The sequence below is a fragment of the Balaenoptera physalus genome, assembly GCF_965194825.1.
Source record: "Balaenoptera physalus genome assembly, chromosome: 18".
Classification (NCBI taxonomy): Eukaryota; Metazoa; Chordata; class Mammalia; order Artiodactyla; family Balaenopteridae; genus Balaenoptera; species Balaenoptera physalus.
This window is the reverse complement of record NC_138899.1, coordinates 77,609,372-77,625,961: the sequence shown is the minus strand read 5'-3', so window position 1 is coordinate 77,625,961 and position 16,590 is coordinate 77,609,372. Positions and strand designations below refer to the sequence as shown.

The following is a 16,590-nucleotide window of genomic DNA, read 5'->3' as shown; positions in this document are numbered from 1 at the left end:
TTCATCGCGGTGCGCGGGCCTCTCACTATCGCGGCCTCTCCTGTTGCGGAGCACGGGCTCCAGACGCGCAGGCTCAGTAGTTGTGGCTCACGGGTCCAGTTGCTCCGCGGCATGTGGGATCCTCCCAGACCAGGGCTCGAACCCGTGTCCCCTGCACTAGCAGGCAGATTCTCAACCACTGCGCCACCAGGGAAGCCCCAGCAAAGATTTTTTAAAAGAGTATTTTATTAATTTCCTCTTAAAATATTTCTTTAGAAGAGCTTTATTGAGCTATAATTCACATACCATAAAATTCGCCCATTTAAAGGGTACAATTCAGTGATTTTTACTATATGCACCATTGTGCAGTCATCACCACAGTCTAATTTTGGAATATTTTCATCACCCCTAAAAGAAATCTCACACCCATTAGCAATCATCCCATTCCTTCCCACCCCCACTCCCAGCCCCTGGTAGTCAATAAGACACTTTCTGTCTCTGTGCATTTGCCTATAGGACATTTCCTATAGATGGAATCATGCAAGAGCAGCCTTTTACACCTGGCTTCTTTCACTTAGCACTGTTTTAAAGGGCCATCCACATTGCAGCCTGGGTCAGTGCTCCATTCCTAAAGAGAAACTTCTTAATAGCCTTTTTCTGCATATGAAAACCACCTTCAAGGACACCCCCTGTCATGGGTTGAATGTGCCCCTCCACTCATATTTTGAAACCCTAATCTCCCCCCCCCCCGCCGCCGCCCCCATCTCAGAATGTGACTTAATTTGGAGATAGGGCCTTAAAGTGTTAATTAAGTTAAAATGAGGCTATTAGGGTGAGTTCTAATCCTATCTGACCAGTGTCCTTATATGAAGAGGAAATCTGGACACGTGAAAAGATACCAGGGATGTGTGCACACAGAGGAAAGGCCATGTACAGGCACAGCGAGGAGGCAGCCATCTGCAAGCTTAGGAGAGAGGCCTCAGAAGAAACTAAACCTGCTGACAGCTTGATCTTGGACTTCCAACCTCCGGAAGAGTGAGAAATAAATTTCTGTTGTTTAAGCCGCTCAGTCTATGGTGTTTTGTTATGGCAGCCCTAGCAAACTAATGCACCCCCGACATCAACAGCTTAGAGTTTTACTCTATCAGAAATTCCTCCAGATAGAAGCATGCGCCCAGGGACATGGAGCACTCAAGCTCCTAAACCTGTGTTCTAGAAATGTCCATCATTTCCTTTCAGAGAACCTGCCAGCTGCTTGGAAGGAGCCACTCTAGACCATGGGACCCCACCTCTCTGGCCACGGCTATTTGAGATAAGGTACATGTTCCAGATTTTCTAGGAATTTGGAATTATGTCATGGAGATTTTGTCGGTTAACTGTGAATAAAAGAACTGAAAGGTCATAGAGACAAAAAGGCTAAGACCTCTCAGATGGCGGCCACGAGCAAGTAAACAGTAATTAGAAAAGGAACAGAGAGCTTGCCAGTTCCCAAGGGGCTCCGCTACTTTGTCAACAAATGGGTCTGTGTGATTCTCCTATGTCTTTACATCATTCTCTGTCTTTAATTAGATTATTTTACTGGGGTTCTTGCAGCTAAAAATTCTTCCTCTGAATCAGCCAGGATTCAAGGCAGGATGCAAAAATCACTCTACGTTTTTAAAGCAGAAAGGTATTTATTACAGGGAATTAGGCACCTACAAAATCATTGCAATGGACAGAGGAGTGTGGGCTGTGGGTTGAGCCTCAGACCAACTCCCACATACGTTCAGGACCGACCTCAGAGGAGAGCTACCACCTCTGAGGTGGCCACTGGAGTCCTGAGTTCAGGAATGTCCGGCATCAGCTGCTGTGATACAGCGATCTGGAAGCCAACAGCAGAAATCCTCTGTTCCCAGAGCCATGGGTTATCTCTTAACACCGTCAAAGCCGGTAACCATGCTGAATCACTACTGCAGAAAATCCTCACTCCAGAGCCTTGCTTACCATCAGGAAAACAGCCCAAAGCGGGTAGAAATACAGCTTCTGCTTCAGCTCAGTTTTCCACATCTTGTTGAACACTTTTAACTGGCAGAACCTAATTTGCATCCAGAACTGTGGTTGCAAGAAAGCCTGGGTAATGTCATTTTTAGTGTTCCAGGCTTTATCCAAGATGGCACACCAGAAGAAGGGAAGAATGGAGGTTGAGCAAGGAGGTCAAAAGTACCCAATGTCATTCTCATCAATCTCACCTATCCAGTTCGGCCAGAGGCTGTCTTGGGTCAGGTTCTCTAGAAACAGAGCCTGAAACAAGGATTCTTGTTCAAGCGATTTTATGAGGGGAGCGCTCTCTGGAAAAGGCGAGTGAAGGAAGCAGGATTGGCCAGGAAGACAAGGAAGTAAGAATGAGCCTCAGCTGATCCCACACAATTCACCAGCAAGTGTTATCCAAGATGGCCAGCTTTTTGTACCCCCATTACCCCTGGATGAGGTCTTCGATGCAGGAGGACAATTCTCTAGAGAAGGTGGCATCTGGAATGGTTATCCAATGCTCACAGCAGCTGGGGTACAGATGCACTAGCTTATAAGTGGGTTTGGGCAGGGCACTGTCTTCCACCTTCGCAATGTTTAGATCGCTTGCTTTTTGCATAAAGGTACTCCATCTAAGCACAGTTTCTCCAGAATTCTTATTAGCCACAAGTTCTGGGAAATTTTATAAGAGGAGGGTGATGGGCCAAACTACAGTCCCTGCTGAGGCAGCTGGTCCCAAGGCCATAACTGATACTATTATACATGATGGTCTAGTTTCTAAATTGCCCATAAAGCTTAAGTGGTAATTGATTGAAATTCATTTTTCATTTTATTTGATCCCCTACTGTGCCTGACCTGTAGGTTTATCCTTTTCTTTTTTTCAGTTCCTTCTTTGGTTATCTGTGTGACCTTTTGCAAATTACTAAATCTCTGCATGCCTCAATTTCCTAATCTGTAAAATGAGTATAACCATAGTACCTACCTAATTCTGAGGATTAAATGAGTTAATGACTTGCATGTAGAAAATATTCTATAAATATTAGCTGCTGTTACTATTATATTATTATCATCTGTCCTAGGTTGGCTCCCTCCTACCCCCAAAAAAGCAGAACCTTAGGCAAGGATTCATGTGAAAATGATTTAGGAAGTGTTCCCAGGAAACACCAGTAAGGGAGTGAGGGAGTAGAATTGGGGAAAAAAGGAGCCTAAGTCAGGGTTTAATACCAGTTTGGACCTAAATTCAGCGGGACACAGGAGACAGTGCAGGTTACCCCAGTGTGGTCCCAATCAGAGGTCATGAGAGCTGGAGTATTCATACTTGCACTCACAGTCACTAAGGTGGGGGTGAGCTTAATTTCCAGAACTTCAGTTTTGTGTGTGAAAAGGCGTTCCAGTAGCCTAAGGGTGGCAGCTCCACAAAGAGAGAAAGAAATCTGAACGGATATGGTCAGAGCATTGACTTGGCATCTGCTACACCATCAACACTATCATCACCATCATCATCATCACCATCACCATCACCATCACCAACATCACCATCTCCATCTCCATCATCATTGTCACCACCACCATCATCACCATCATCCTCATTATTGTCATCACCATCACCGTCATCACCATCACCAACATCACCACCACCATCATCATCACCATCACGGTCATCATCATCACCATCACCAACATCACCATCATCATCATTATCGTCATTACCATCACCGTCTCCCATAAATCACACAATGGTACCTAGTTTGAAAGGCATTGTGTTAGGTTCTGGGGACAAAAAGAGCTACAAAATGCAGGCCCTGTCCTTCTACACCTTAGAATCCCATTGAAGAGACAGGATAAACACACAAAAAGAAGTATATGCAAAGTGCCAAATAAGTGTAAACAGGGTATTGCTATGGGAATGTATTGGCATTGGGTGATAAGTTAAGATCCCAGCAGGACCTGAGTTGGATATCAAAGAGGGGGTAGGGTTTAGAGAAGTAAAGAAGAAAGGGGGAGTGTGGATAGGGAAGGAGGGGAATGACGAATGTTTCAGGGAGAATCAATAAACTTGTCCTAATGTAGCGGTTCTCAACCTTGAACGCTCATTAGGATCACCAGGGAGCTTTAAAAATCCCAACACCCAGCTGTAGCCCAGATCAATTACACCAGAATTGCTAGGGTGATTCACCAGGTGTTTCCAGTGGACACCAAAGGTCGAGAACCACTGTTTTATTGGATGGGAAGCAGCACAGGAGAAACTGGCTAGAACTGTACTAGAGATAACAGAAGAGCTCAGATTGTGCGAAACTTAGCTATGTGGAGCTAATTAATCTAATTCTAACGTTTCTGTTGCAAGCTGCCTTAAGGTATTTTCATGTCAGGCTAAAGTAAATACAGAGGCTGGAATATTAGATGAAGGAGTATTGAACTTTATGCTGTAGGTGATGAAAGGTCACACAGGGTCCTTGAAGATTTCTGAGCAGAGTAATGATGTAAATAAAACAGCATTTTAAAATTTAAACAGGATGTAGGGTTTCAGAGCAAAAAGGACAATATCTGATGGAACTTGACCTTGGCTGGTAAGGGGGAAGGGCTACTAAGGGTGAAAAAGTCCCAGAGGTTCTGGGCATGGAGTTGCACGGAAACAAATAACCTCAGGTATCAAGTATCAGGTGGTTGCAGAGGTGACCTAACCGTGTTTATGTTCGATAGAAAGAGAGCTCTGTGGCTCACAGGAGATCCATTTTTGCACAGAAACCAGCCAGAAAAGACTCAGCTTTTCTCGTGATTGGGTCTGAGTAACATAGTCCAGTTACCTGGAAGGTGAAACATACTGGAATGAGAAGAGAAGCCAGAGTAATGTTACACCTTGAAAAACTGAACACAAACCTGAATGGTGTTATAGAGATTACTTGCTACGCCGTTGCGTGGCAAAGTATATTTTGAACTGACAATTGAAGTCATATGCTTATTCAAGAAAAACAGGTGCCCAGTAGAGGAAAAAAGGACAAGATTATAGTACTGAATATCAATTTAAAGAGGTAAGCTTTCTTTAGTACTTACAGAACATGAGAGCAGAATTCGTCATCAACAAATGGGAGAGATTTTCAGTTTGGGATGGTCTTACCGGTCACTGGAATGGGAATCCCTTAGCTAAGAAAAGGAGAAATCATTTTTAACCTGTTATATTATTTTTTCAGCTGTCTGTTTTATTTAGTACGTATTTGATGGAAGGGTCTTGGCTCTATACACAGATATTAATGGAGCAAGGCATGAGGGTAGGTATTTATTTTAAAAATTACTTTGCAAAAAATTAAAAACTTCAAGCTAGTGTTAGGAGATGAGGGGAAATCCTGTCTTCATTTTCCTCCTTACCCAGCTTAATGTCATGGTCTGTTATTTTAACTACTCTGCTGCCAATAATGCTCACTCCCCGCCCCTCATCTTCTTTTCATCATACCCAGCTGGCAGGGCCCTAACCCCGGATGAATCCGACATCTGTCTTTTCCCGGTCTCCACCTGGGCTGTTGAGTGCTGGTGATGAAAATCTCACAACAAGGCAGATGGATATTGATACAATGCATAGCTGCACCTGCAAATGGGCCCTTGACATTGGCTAGAAGTCCTACGATGATCTGCCAGCTATCTCTCTGATTCTGCCCAAAGATTGTTTTCAACCCACAGTCTTTTCAGATATGAAACCATTGCTTTCTCTCCTTCCACCCGTCTGCTCATTCACAGCAGGTGAACTTTTCTTTTACCTTCGAGAGAAAACCAAAGCCATCTGAAAAGGAACTACTTGCACCAAATCTACAGATTCATATGCATCTGTGCCTGGGTAGACTGAAAGGCATGGATGATATTTTGCACTTCCTACTAACAAGAGGTGGAGTCTACTTGCCCACCCTTTGAATCTGGGCTGGTCTTGAGTCTTGCTTTCACCAACAGAATGTGGTAGAAGTGATGTTGTGTGAGTTCTAGAGCTCAGGCTTCAAGAGACCTTACGCTTTTACCTTTGCCCTTTGAGAGCTCTCCCAGGCAATGTAAGGAAGTGTGAGATTGACTGCTGAGCGGGGAAGTGGGTTAAAAGGCTCTATAACCTTGCGCCTGCCCACCTCTTTGTCCTTATCTCACACAACCTCCCCCCTCACTCATGACACTCCTATCACACAAGCCTTCTTTCTGCTCCCCGGCTCCCAGCTCAAGGCCTTTGCACCTGCTGTCCCTCTGGTCCATCCACCTGGACCACTTTGCTCCCTCCCCTTAGCAGCTTTTGCTTCTCATCACTCAGATCTCAGCTGAAGCCTCATCTCAGAGCGTCTTTGGCCATCCACCCAATTTAAGTATCTCCTCCTGGCCCCACTTTCCATCTCATTGCCCTGTTTTACTTCTTTGTGGTACTTTGAGCTTTCTCCCTTCTCCTGTGAGCTCCCCACCCCCTTCTTCCTCATCCCTCCAAATGAAGGCACTCTCATATTCTTATATGACCCTGCCTCTGTGGCCACACTTCACTGGTCCAGGATGGGCCCCTAACCTAGTTGGTCCAGAGCCCTTCCTGGGATTTTCAGGACTGGAATTGAGAAGCAGAATCAATTATTCTCTAATGACAGGCATCTTACATCAAATTCAGCAACTGTGAGTGGTCATGTGTCGAGTCATGTGGAGCAAATGACTCTGTGAGAACAAATGACACTCACATGATGAAGGGGAGAAAGGAAGTTATTTATGAAAGTGTTTTTTTGGTTCTGACTGTTTCTAAGGTCTAAATTAAATTCTGGATGCTTATAGAGTTAGTTGAGAGACTTTTTGCATCAGTATTTTCTTTGAAAAATTATAAGACTAGAGCGTTGATTCATTTAACTTGCTATTTCTTGTGTCTAACACTACACTCAAATATAGATGCTTCATATGTGCTTTTCGATAATAAAGGTGATGAGTACTCTACCTGCAGGATGGGAGAGCAGATATTTTCCGTTTAAATCACACTTTGATACTGAGTGAGAAAACGGAATTAAAAGTTGTAGAGACAGCAAGTGATCAAGACTGAGAAGACCCAGTAGGACTCTTACGTTCATATATCACGAAGCACCAAATCCTTCTGCATGCTGCAAAAAAGTACATGTTCAGAGGCAGGACTGAGGAAAAATGCCAAATGGTTTCAAATGACCGCCCCCCCCTTTTATTATTATTAAGGTCCACTTCAATCTTTATAGAAACCAAGCCAGTAAAACACATTCTAATTCTAAATAATTACGCAGACTATGTCCTGGGCACTGCGGGGAGAGCCACAAGATAAGTTACAGACTCAGTCATTAAAGTGTTTATTAAAGGAAAGGGTTTTTTTTTTAAGTACATAAAATAAATGACTACAATACAAGGTAGCTGTGATGTTTCTATGTGAGTTACAAAGAAAGTGCAATGGTGCCAGGGCTGGGGTAGGAGTTCACGGTAGAGAAAGTTCATATTCAGTTGTAAGAACCAGGAAAGGCTGCATGACTAACTTAGGCATTTGAGCTGTATCTTGGAGGATGGGTAGGCCCGCAAAGGTCAGAGATGGTATGAGGAAGCATCCAGCCTTTGAGGATTGGACAGACAAAGGTATACTTGGCATGAGCACGAAGCACACTGAGCAGCTAATGAAGGCCTGAGCTCGTAGGGTTGGCAGGAAAACCACAGAATGTCTGTCTACTGGCATCGCTGTGCTGGGGAATTGGGAGGTTCAGGACACAGTATGGTATGTTCAGTTTCAGAAATTTTAAGTTTGTGATGACAGCACATTATCCCCTGAGGCTGAACAGGAGGCAGTGGAAATGTGGGGCTGGTGTCTGAGAGGCATGTTTAGACTGGAGATGTTAAATTTAGAATGAAAAGAACCACATTTTAAGAAAAGAAGCATGAGCGTGATTTGCGCATTGTCTGGGACATGGACCAACGAGGGTCACAGACTCTACAGTGTCACTGGAGGTCATCGTGGAGCAAAGAGACATGATGTCACGATGACCGGAGGCTGAAAATCAAACTGAAACAGCAGCTCTTAGGTCCCTGATGTGTTCAATTCAATCAAATAACAGTTAAGTCTGAACCTGATTCTTTGATCTATAGCAGGGTCCCCAACCTTTTTGGCACCAGAGACCGGTTTCATGGAAGACAAGTTTTCCACGGACGGCGGTGGGGATGGTTTCGGGATGATTCAAGTGCATTATGGTGAGTTGTGCACTTTATTTCTGTTCTTATTACATTGTAATATATAATGAAATAATTATACAACTCACCATAATGCAGAATCAGTGGGAGCCCTGGGCTTGTTTTCCTGCAACTAGATGGTCCCATCTGGGGGTGACGGGAGACAGTGACACCCGAAGTGTGTTGCTTATGTCCAGTCTACTCCGTAAGATGCAGCTTAATTGTCACCTGCCACTCACTGATATGAGTCTGCAAGCAAGTGATTTATTATGGTCTCTGTGCAGTCAAACCTCTCTGCTGATGATAATCTGTATCTGCAGCCGCTCCCCAGCACTAGCCTCACCGCCTCAGCTCCACCTCAGATCATCAGGAGTTCGATTCTCATAAGGAGCGCGCAACCTAGGTCCCTCGCATACGCAGTTCCCAGTAGGGTTCGCTCTCCTAAGAGAATCTAAAGCCACTGCTGATCTGACAGGAGGCGGAGCTCAGGTGGTAACGCGAGCAATGGGGAGCGGCTGTAAATACAGATGAAGCTCTGCTCACCTGCCCTGGTTCCTAACAGGCCACGGGGTTCCACTCCATGGCCTGGGGGTTGGGGCCCCCTGATCCACAGGAAACCCTTTCCAAAACCAGGTTCCCTCCCTCAAGTTTTTGGATTACAAGCATGTGCCCCAAGGGCTTCCCAGCTCATTGCTTTGGCTCTGCAGGCTACTTCTTATCTCCCGTAATTGAGTCTCCGGCTGCTGCCCTTTCCTTTCCTCCAAGCCTGGATGACACAGGCTCCACAGGTAAGACCCAGCTGATATCTCGGGGATAATAGAAACGGAATTACCACACGGAAAAGAAAAACCTCAAGCTGGATATTAGATATTACTGCTCCTAACACATTTGCCAAGCTCCCCTTTAAGGGGCCCTAGTGGCTCTCTCGTCCTTTGCTCTCCATCCTGATGCTCCTTTAAGGGGCCAGCTTACCTCACACCATCGTGTGCCCCCGACCTGGAGTCCAGACCCCTAACTCACACCATAGCTGCAGAGAGCAAAGCAAGCCTTTCTCTTCCCTGGTCCAATGCTGGCATCCTTTTCTGTCCCGGGATTACTCATAGTAAGAACACTGTTAGTTAGCTTGACTATAGTAATCATTTCACTATGTATATGTGTATCAAAACATCACGTCGTACCTCTTAAATCCATACAATCTTTATTTTTAAAAAACACTCAGTTTCTTCATGGGGAGGTCTTATCTTCATCCACAGGGTGGACAGAGTCAAAGCAGTAGTCAAAAGTACAGTTTAAGAAGGCTGAGACCTTCAGGGTTCAGCAATATCGTGTGCAGGGGCTGTGGGAGACAGGTGCAGGGGTGGGGTGAGGCAAGCCCAGGCTCATGCTTCTTCACAACCTTTTCTCTAGCGTGGTGGTTGGGTTTCTCAAGATCACTTGGACAAAAAGACACAGCACTGAAGAAATACAAAATATATATGTTTCAGGAAGAGTCTATTCTAAATCCATATTTAGAAAAAAAAAACTGAATTCTGTAACTATGCAAAGGAGCAGTCCTGCTAGAGAATCACCCAATTGACATCACTGAGTGGAAACATACAACGCCCCATTCATGAAAGTTTAACTTTCTGGTGCACTTACTCTAAGCTGAGGTCTTTTACATCTCCATTTTGCAAAGAAAGGAATTGAGGGTCCAGGGACACACTGCTAATAAATGGCACATCAAGATTCAAACCCAGGCCCACCTAACCGGTCAGTGTGCTTAAACACTAAATATTATTTGATGTACTAGGAAAAACAACTTCGTTTAAACCAGCGGTGAAGTCACTATTTTCTCCAGGGAAATCTGTATAAGAGCCCTTCTGAGGAGTTTTCATAAAATGGTATCATGGTCATCATTTGTACATAGATATTTTTGACACAAACATCCTTACTCATTAATTCAACAAATGTCTACTGTGCACCAAAATCAAGCCATGATACTAGGTGTTATGGAAGATGCAAATATTACTTCTTATAGGAATTTATAATCGCGCAAGGGAGAGGAAATAAAAGACAAAACAGAATTTGATGAGTACCACAGGAAAAGTGAAAAAAATGTGCGATGGAGGTTAAAAGTGGGAGAGATTATATGTCCTTTGGGAGGTGGAGAGCTTTCGTGGAAACGATAGCAATTGGGAAAAGTAAAATAAATATAAATACAAAATTAATATAAAATCAAAAAATGAAAAACAGACGTCGAAATAAGGGGGATAAAATAACATGAGGGATTATTATCAAGATATCAGGACTCCGCCAGCTGACACCTTTCCTACCTTAAAATTATCAACGGTTTCCATAGATTTGGATCCATTGCTGTAATCATGGCTAAAAATTGCTGTTCGTATGGGCAGTGGTGCAGAGGTCATACTCAAAATAACGTCCCCTCTGAAAGGATGGGACGCATTGGGATGGTCGTCTGTCACAAGAGTGATACTCTTCAGGAGCAGCGTGGCCACTCCTCACTGACTCACTTTTACTGATGTTTGTAATGTGTGTCAGCACGTAGCTATCATCGTGCAGCCCTTATCAGACTGTGAACAAGAATACACCAAGTAATAGTCTGTGAGCTGTTGACCAATACTTCGACTTTTTTCGATAACGATAATGCCCTTTAAACTCTGGAGTTCGGAAGTGGCGCAAAATGTGATTCTAATACAAACTAGCCTCCCTCACACTTGAATTTCTTTGGTTAAGTTTCTAGCCCAAATCAGACTCTAGCGACATCGCTGTAAAAAAAGCCCTAGAGATTGAAACGACTCACCTCCCCTTGGACTACGAATCCCATCATGCAACGCTCCCACAACCCCACCGCGGGAGGCGGAGCCGCAGGAGGGCCGGCCACGGCGGCGGCGCGTGCATTCTGGGCGTTGTAGTCTGGGGCCCCGGCCGCCGCCGGGACGCCCCACGTGGTGCGTGTGGCGGCAGCTCTGGGCAGCGGCCACCGCGCTCCGTCCGCGCAGCCCTTGGGGAGCGGGCCCCGGTGGGGGAGGCCGGCCGGCCGGCGCGGCGCGGGCCGCAGGGTGGGCCGAGCAGCCCGAGGCTTCGCGACGTTTTTGCGACAGCGCGGCCGTGTTCCGCGAGTCCCCTCCCTCCGCTCTCTGAGGAGGTACCGGCTGTTGTGCGGCGCTGCCTTTCTGTCTGAGTGGATGGGAGAGCGAGCGAGCGGGCGAGTGAGTGAGTGTGAGCGTGTGTGAGCGCGGCGAGGCGCGAGCGCCCGAGGGGCAGTCCGCCGCGCCGTCCTGCCGCTGCCCGCCGCGGGGGCCGAGCGCGCGGCCGGAGCGCAGGGTCCGGCGCCCCGGAGCCCGCGGGGACAAGGGCAGCGACCGCGCTCCCCGCCCCCAGCCCTCGTCCCTCGCCCTCCTGCGCCCGGGGACCGCGCCGTCCCCGCCGGCCGGCCCCCGCCCCGCCGTCCCCCTGGATGTCCCCGGCGCCCTCGCGGGGCCTCCTCCTGCTCCTGCCGCCGCGGCCGGGCCGGCGCTGCGGCCGCCGGGCGTAGAGCGGGCGGGTTCCCGGGGGCCGCGGCTGCCGGAGCCTCCCCGGTCCCCACCCCCGCCCCGCGGCGCCGCGACCCCGCTCCCCGGCCTCGCAGGCCGTGACAATGGACTATGACTTTAAAGTGAAGCTGAGCAGCGAGCGGGAGCGGGTCGAGGACCTGTTTGAATACGAGGGCTGCAAAGTTGGCCGAGGCACTTATGGTCACGTCTACAAAGCCAAGCGGAAGGATGGGTGAGTGTCGGCGTCGGGCGGGCGGCGGCGCCGGGCAGGTGGGCAGCCTCCCTCCGGCCTGGGTCCGGCCGGCCGGGCCCGGGGAGGAGCTGGGGCCGAGGGGGCCGGGCCCGCACGAGACCCCGCGAGCCGCTGCCTCTGTCTCTCCTGGCGCCGCTCGTCGGGCAAGGGAGCTGTGTACTTTTTTTTTCAGGGGTTTCGGTACCAGATTTCTTTAAAATTTCGTTAAGAAACGTCAGTTTAAATGGTCTTTAAGGGGGGTCGATTTATTATGGGAACCTTCTGGGGCTTTCCTCAACCGCCTCTGGACTGACGTCCATCAGTCTGGAAGGGAAGCTGGGATCCTCTCCCCCCACCAGTTTGTGATTGATTTACGATCAAATTCGGATTTTATTTGGGGGAAAGAAATCAGCAAGTCAGTGTGGTTCTGAAGAGTTCCTCCTGGTGATCACCTGCCGCAGAAACGTAGTAGTTACTCTTTCGATATCATTAGCTGTGAGTTTTACCTAGAACAATGGGGGTTTGGTGCAGGGTGGGTGGTGAGGAAAAAGGCTGATGACATATAGGGGTGTCTTCTTCAGGCCGTTCCCCCCAGGTGTAGCAGCTGGCAATGAACTTTCAATAATCTCTTTGCTTCAGATATTCTTCCCTAGAAATATTAAGTCTATGACTGGTAATGCTCCCAATTTAGTTTGCGAAACCGGCAGGTGAAGTGTTCATTTTTCCTTTGTCACTAGGTGACTAGCTTGTGATGTTGACAAAAGAGAAGGCATTTCTTAGTTGAGAAAATATAATTTATTAACTCCTTGTTTTCCTCTTCTAAAAACGGATGTTGTCTTTATCGCCTTTGACACTGTAGGAAACTGCTGGAAAGAGAACGTCAAAGCTTGTTATATAATCTTTAGATTTTATTATAAACAAAGTAGGTTTACTTGAACATCACTGTTTGGTTAGCTGCTGTTCAACGTTTAAGATAATTGCTTTTTTCCCCCCAGATCACATAGGAGGGTATGTTCAGAACTATATTAGCACTAAAAAAATGAAACCATTCATAAAGCTGAAGTTACCTGGGTTGGGGGGGAAGCCATATTTATAAATACTTGAGTATTCTCAATATTGGCAAAGGAAGGATCTACCTATTCAACATTTTTCTTAGATTTACTGAGAAGTCTTTCTAAAATAACTTAAAATGGACTCTAAGAGGAAGAAGATAATAATTCTCATTAATTTGGAATGTGCATCTCAGTGCTTATGTGCAGCAGTAAAGCAGTACTGGTATATGCAAAAGGTAGGGATTTGAAAACTTGATACTGCGGGTGCTGCATGTCTTTAAAAGTACTCTTTAGCAGAATGGATAGTCTGCTGACATTTGAGAAATCAGCTTCTGGAGATGTTGACTCTGTTGTTTAATTATATTTCTCATTGAAGTATTACTCTGTAATAACGTACATATTTTAAAACTTATCCTTGTTAACTTCTCATACAATATTTTTTAAAGGCCTTACACCATCTCACTGTCCCCCAATATTATGTAATTTGGGGCATATTCATAAAATCCCTGATCCCATGAGATTAGACATTATAGTGCATTTGACCAGTCTGTCATCTTTTTTATAAAATTCTGGTGATCTTAAATTCTTTCTAATCTCTCTAAGAAAAACCAGTTCTATTTTCATAAATTACCAATTTAAGCTAATAAAACATACAAATTTTATTAACTTTGATTTTACATTTTATGAAAAACTATAATATTGTGTACTAGCAAGAGGTACTTTTGACCACATTTTATATCTCATGGTCAAGTTTTAATTTAGGCTAAGAATAAGTTTAGAAGAATTATACAATTTAAAATTAGCTGAATGTATAATATATGAACATTTTTTTGTCATTCATGATAACCAAAAAGTAGGTAGCATTGCATTTTGGAAAAATTAACTTTTTGTTTATAATTCTTTGGGTTTGTTTTCCAGTAGCCTCTAATGATTTTGTTTATAGGAAGAACTGTTTTTTAAAAAATGGATGAAATGTCAAGAGAGTTTTAAAATTACTTAAAACAGTTTTTGTGCTCCAGAGGGAATGTTTTTCGGTTTCTTATAACCTCATTCTGGTAAAATGCAGCATTGTATTTATGAAGCTCTTTTGATCTTATGTCAGTGAAATGTAATTTAATGCATTTTAGTCCTGGTAAAATAAACTTTGTGGCTGTTTAATCTTTTATAAAAAGATGATGATCAAATAATTTGTTTCTAGTATTGATTTACTTTCAAATGAAATTATATATTCTGCAACTGAAATTTCAGAGAACTCTAGGAACCCAGACAATAACACCTTCAAAGAGAATACTGAGATTTACAATAAAATGAAATAAATTTCCTTTAGATGTGTTTGGCTATTGAAATGAAGGTATCTAAATGTGTCCTTTCAGTTGTCCAGTGAGCGTCATAGACGTGAATAATTAGTAATGGAATTTAGACCAGAGGAGTTAGCTTCTTAAGTTATTGTTTTAGGAAATAAAACAGCTTGAAAGGTCATTTCTTTGATTTTAAGTATTAATAATACTCTCTTGCTAGTATACTACACTTTTGGTAAACTCAGCATTTTAAGGAATGTGGGGAAGGTGGAATACTTTATTTGAGGCATGATTATATACATGGAAAGGGGGCCATTTATAGTTGTGTTATTTTCAGATTCTAATAGAGTTAAAACATAAATGCACAGTAAATCTTGGGAATAATTCACTCTCACTGTCACCATAAATGAGATCGAGAATGTCCTTTGTGTCTGAACACCAAAAGGGTACTCAGTGGGAAGCAGGGGGATTCATTTTCTTTCTGAGTCAATTGCATTTCCTCTTTGCAGAATTTAGGCAACCAAACTTATCTTGTTTGAAGGAATGGAAAAGTGTGAGAACCAGAAAACAATTTGTGTTTTTAAATTCTAAATTCTCATTATTGGCACTGAACATTGTAGAATTTAAAAATTAATTTGGGGTAAGAGTTTGATTTCCAAAAAAGAAAAGCAAAAACAAAACACTATTCTTGAATAGGGTTCTTAGGCTGCTGTACTCTATGTTCAAAAGAACAGATACTATATAATTGGGATTGTGTGTGTGTGAATGTGAGAGAGAGAGAGAGAGAGGGAGGGAAATATACAGAAAACTTTCGTTGGGGCACTTCTGTAGACAGCACAGAGATTAGTAGGCAGTGGTAATGATAATAATAGCTAAATTACTGAGTAAGTCTTAGGACCTGGGCAGAGCCCTTTACAGCCGGCATCTGTTGAATCCTCACAAGTACCATACAAGTCAGTTGTGTTTTTTCAGTTTTATAGTTGAGGAAACTGAAGTTTAAAAAGGTTAAGCAAATTTGTCCATGGTCACATGACTAATTAAATGTCAGAGCTGGAATTGGGGATTACAGGCAGGTCTCTTACTCCACAGCCCAGGCTCTTAACCATTATGCTTCATATTAAGATAAATATAAACATAGACATGGGGATTTGGTGTTTTAGTGGGTCATTCAGAAAACATGAATGCCTTATCACAGGACTAGTCTTTTCAATTAACTGATACTTTTTTAGTATGTTTCTGAACAGCCCTAGTTTTTCTAGTGCTGCAAAAGTAAGTGTCTAGCTGTGTGGTGTATACACACACACACACATACGTGTATTTCTGTGTGTGTGTGTGTGTGTGTGTGTGTTTGTGTGTAGGACCAGACTCTAATAGGGCATGTTAGGATGTGAAAATTCTTCATCTAGTGCCAAGAACTCTAAGCTGGGGAGACTGGAGAACTGAGTTTGAGCTCAGACTCTGCCTCTGATTACAAGTATGACCTTGGGCAAATCATTTGCCCTTGTAGACCTTTGTTTCCTTATTTCTAAAATTACGGGGTTTGAGTTGATCATTTTTAGGACCTTCCTGGTATTAAAATTTGAGGAAGTAAAAATATAAAATACTTTTGCAAGATCAGGTAAGCAACCACTAAGACAAAAGTTTTACTTTAGACAGTAGTACACATCCATGTTTCTTAGTCTCATGCTTTAATGTGGGTTCTCATCAACTGCCAAAAAGAAAATAAGTAGCTTCCAAAGACTTGTCAGCTCCCTTACCTAACATGTCTTGTACCACTGTAGCATTCCCTCCTGTTTACATCTTAAGGTGTGGGATTTATGTGGCTGCTTCCCCTCCTGTGAACCATTCATTTGGTGGCTAGCACGAGGAACGCTTCTGATTTGATCTGCACTAGAGCTTTTAAGTCAGCTTTAATTCCTTAACTGTGGTCAGAACTTGGTTGGAACCCTTTATTTCCCCTGAAGGATTCGAATAGTTTTTTTTCTGAATATTGTTGAACCCTGTATCTAGGTTCAGTTTGATTTAAGTATTTCTTTAGATGTCAGAAATGCCAAATACAACATGTAATAATCCCCATCACTGGGGATTTTGCATGCCCAATAAGGACTATTCCTGATAACATTTTAAAAATGTGATGGAAAGGGACAAGCAGAATATTCACTATGCATTTCTTATCTACTTGCAGTTGAATTTATCTGCCTTAGATACTCAGTGCATTCAGATCCACTGGGTAGGCCACTTTGAGGTTTCATGCTTAGATCCCATTTTCTTTTTTTTTCCTTTTTTAAAGAATTAATTTTTGGCTGCATTGGGTCTTC

The 16,590-nt window shown here is 44.0% G+C and overlaps 1 protein-coding gene and 1 long non-coding RNA gene across 11 annotated transcripts in view; one reads left to right on the top strand and one right to left on the bottom strand.

Annotated features, from left to right (window-relative positions):
- Positions 1-33: 33 nt before the first annotated feature.
- LOC309647876 lies at positions 34-11,200 on the bottom strand. Of its 3 annotated transcripts, none has more exons than XR_014256340.1 (2): positions 10,470-11,200; positions 34-9,611 (listed from the first exon to the last, which is right to left on the bottom strand). It is a non-coding gene; the product is annotated as an uncharacterized lncRNA (long non-coding RNA). The 3 variants fall into 3 exon arrangements; XR_014256341.1 differs by having other exon boundaries at positions 10,958-11,200; XR_014256342.1 differs by having other exon boundaries at positions 34-5,127; positions 10,958-11,200.
- Positions 11,201-11,308: 108 nt separating this feature from the next.
- Positions 11,309-16,590, top strand: part of CDK8 (cyclin dependent kinase 8) — a 204,856-nt gene continuing 199,574 nt past the window's right edge. For 7 of the 8 annotated variants that reach the window (XM_082435699.1, XM_082435697.1, XM_082435700.1 and 4 more), the window contains exon 1: positions 11,309-11,922. In XM_082435699.1, coding sequence (XP_082291825.1) covers positions 11,795-11,922 — 128 coding nt within the window. In that variant the 5' untranslated portion in view covers positions 11,309-11,794. The remainder of the gene's footprint in view (positions 11,923-16,590) is intronic. The other variant, XM_082435702.1, reaches the window with a different exon arrangement.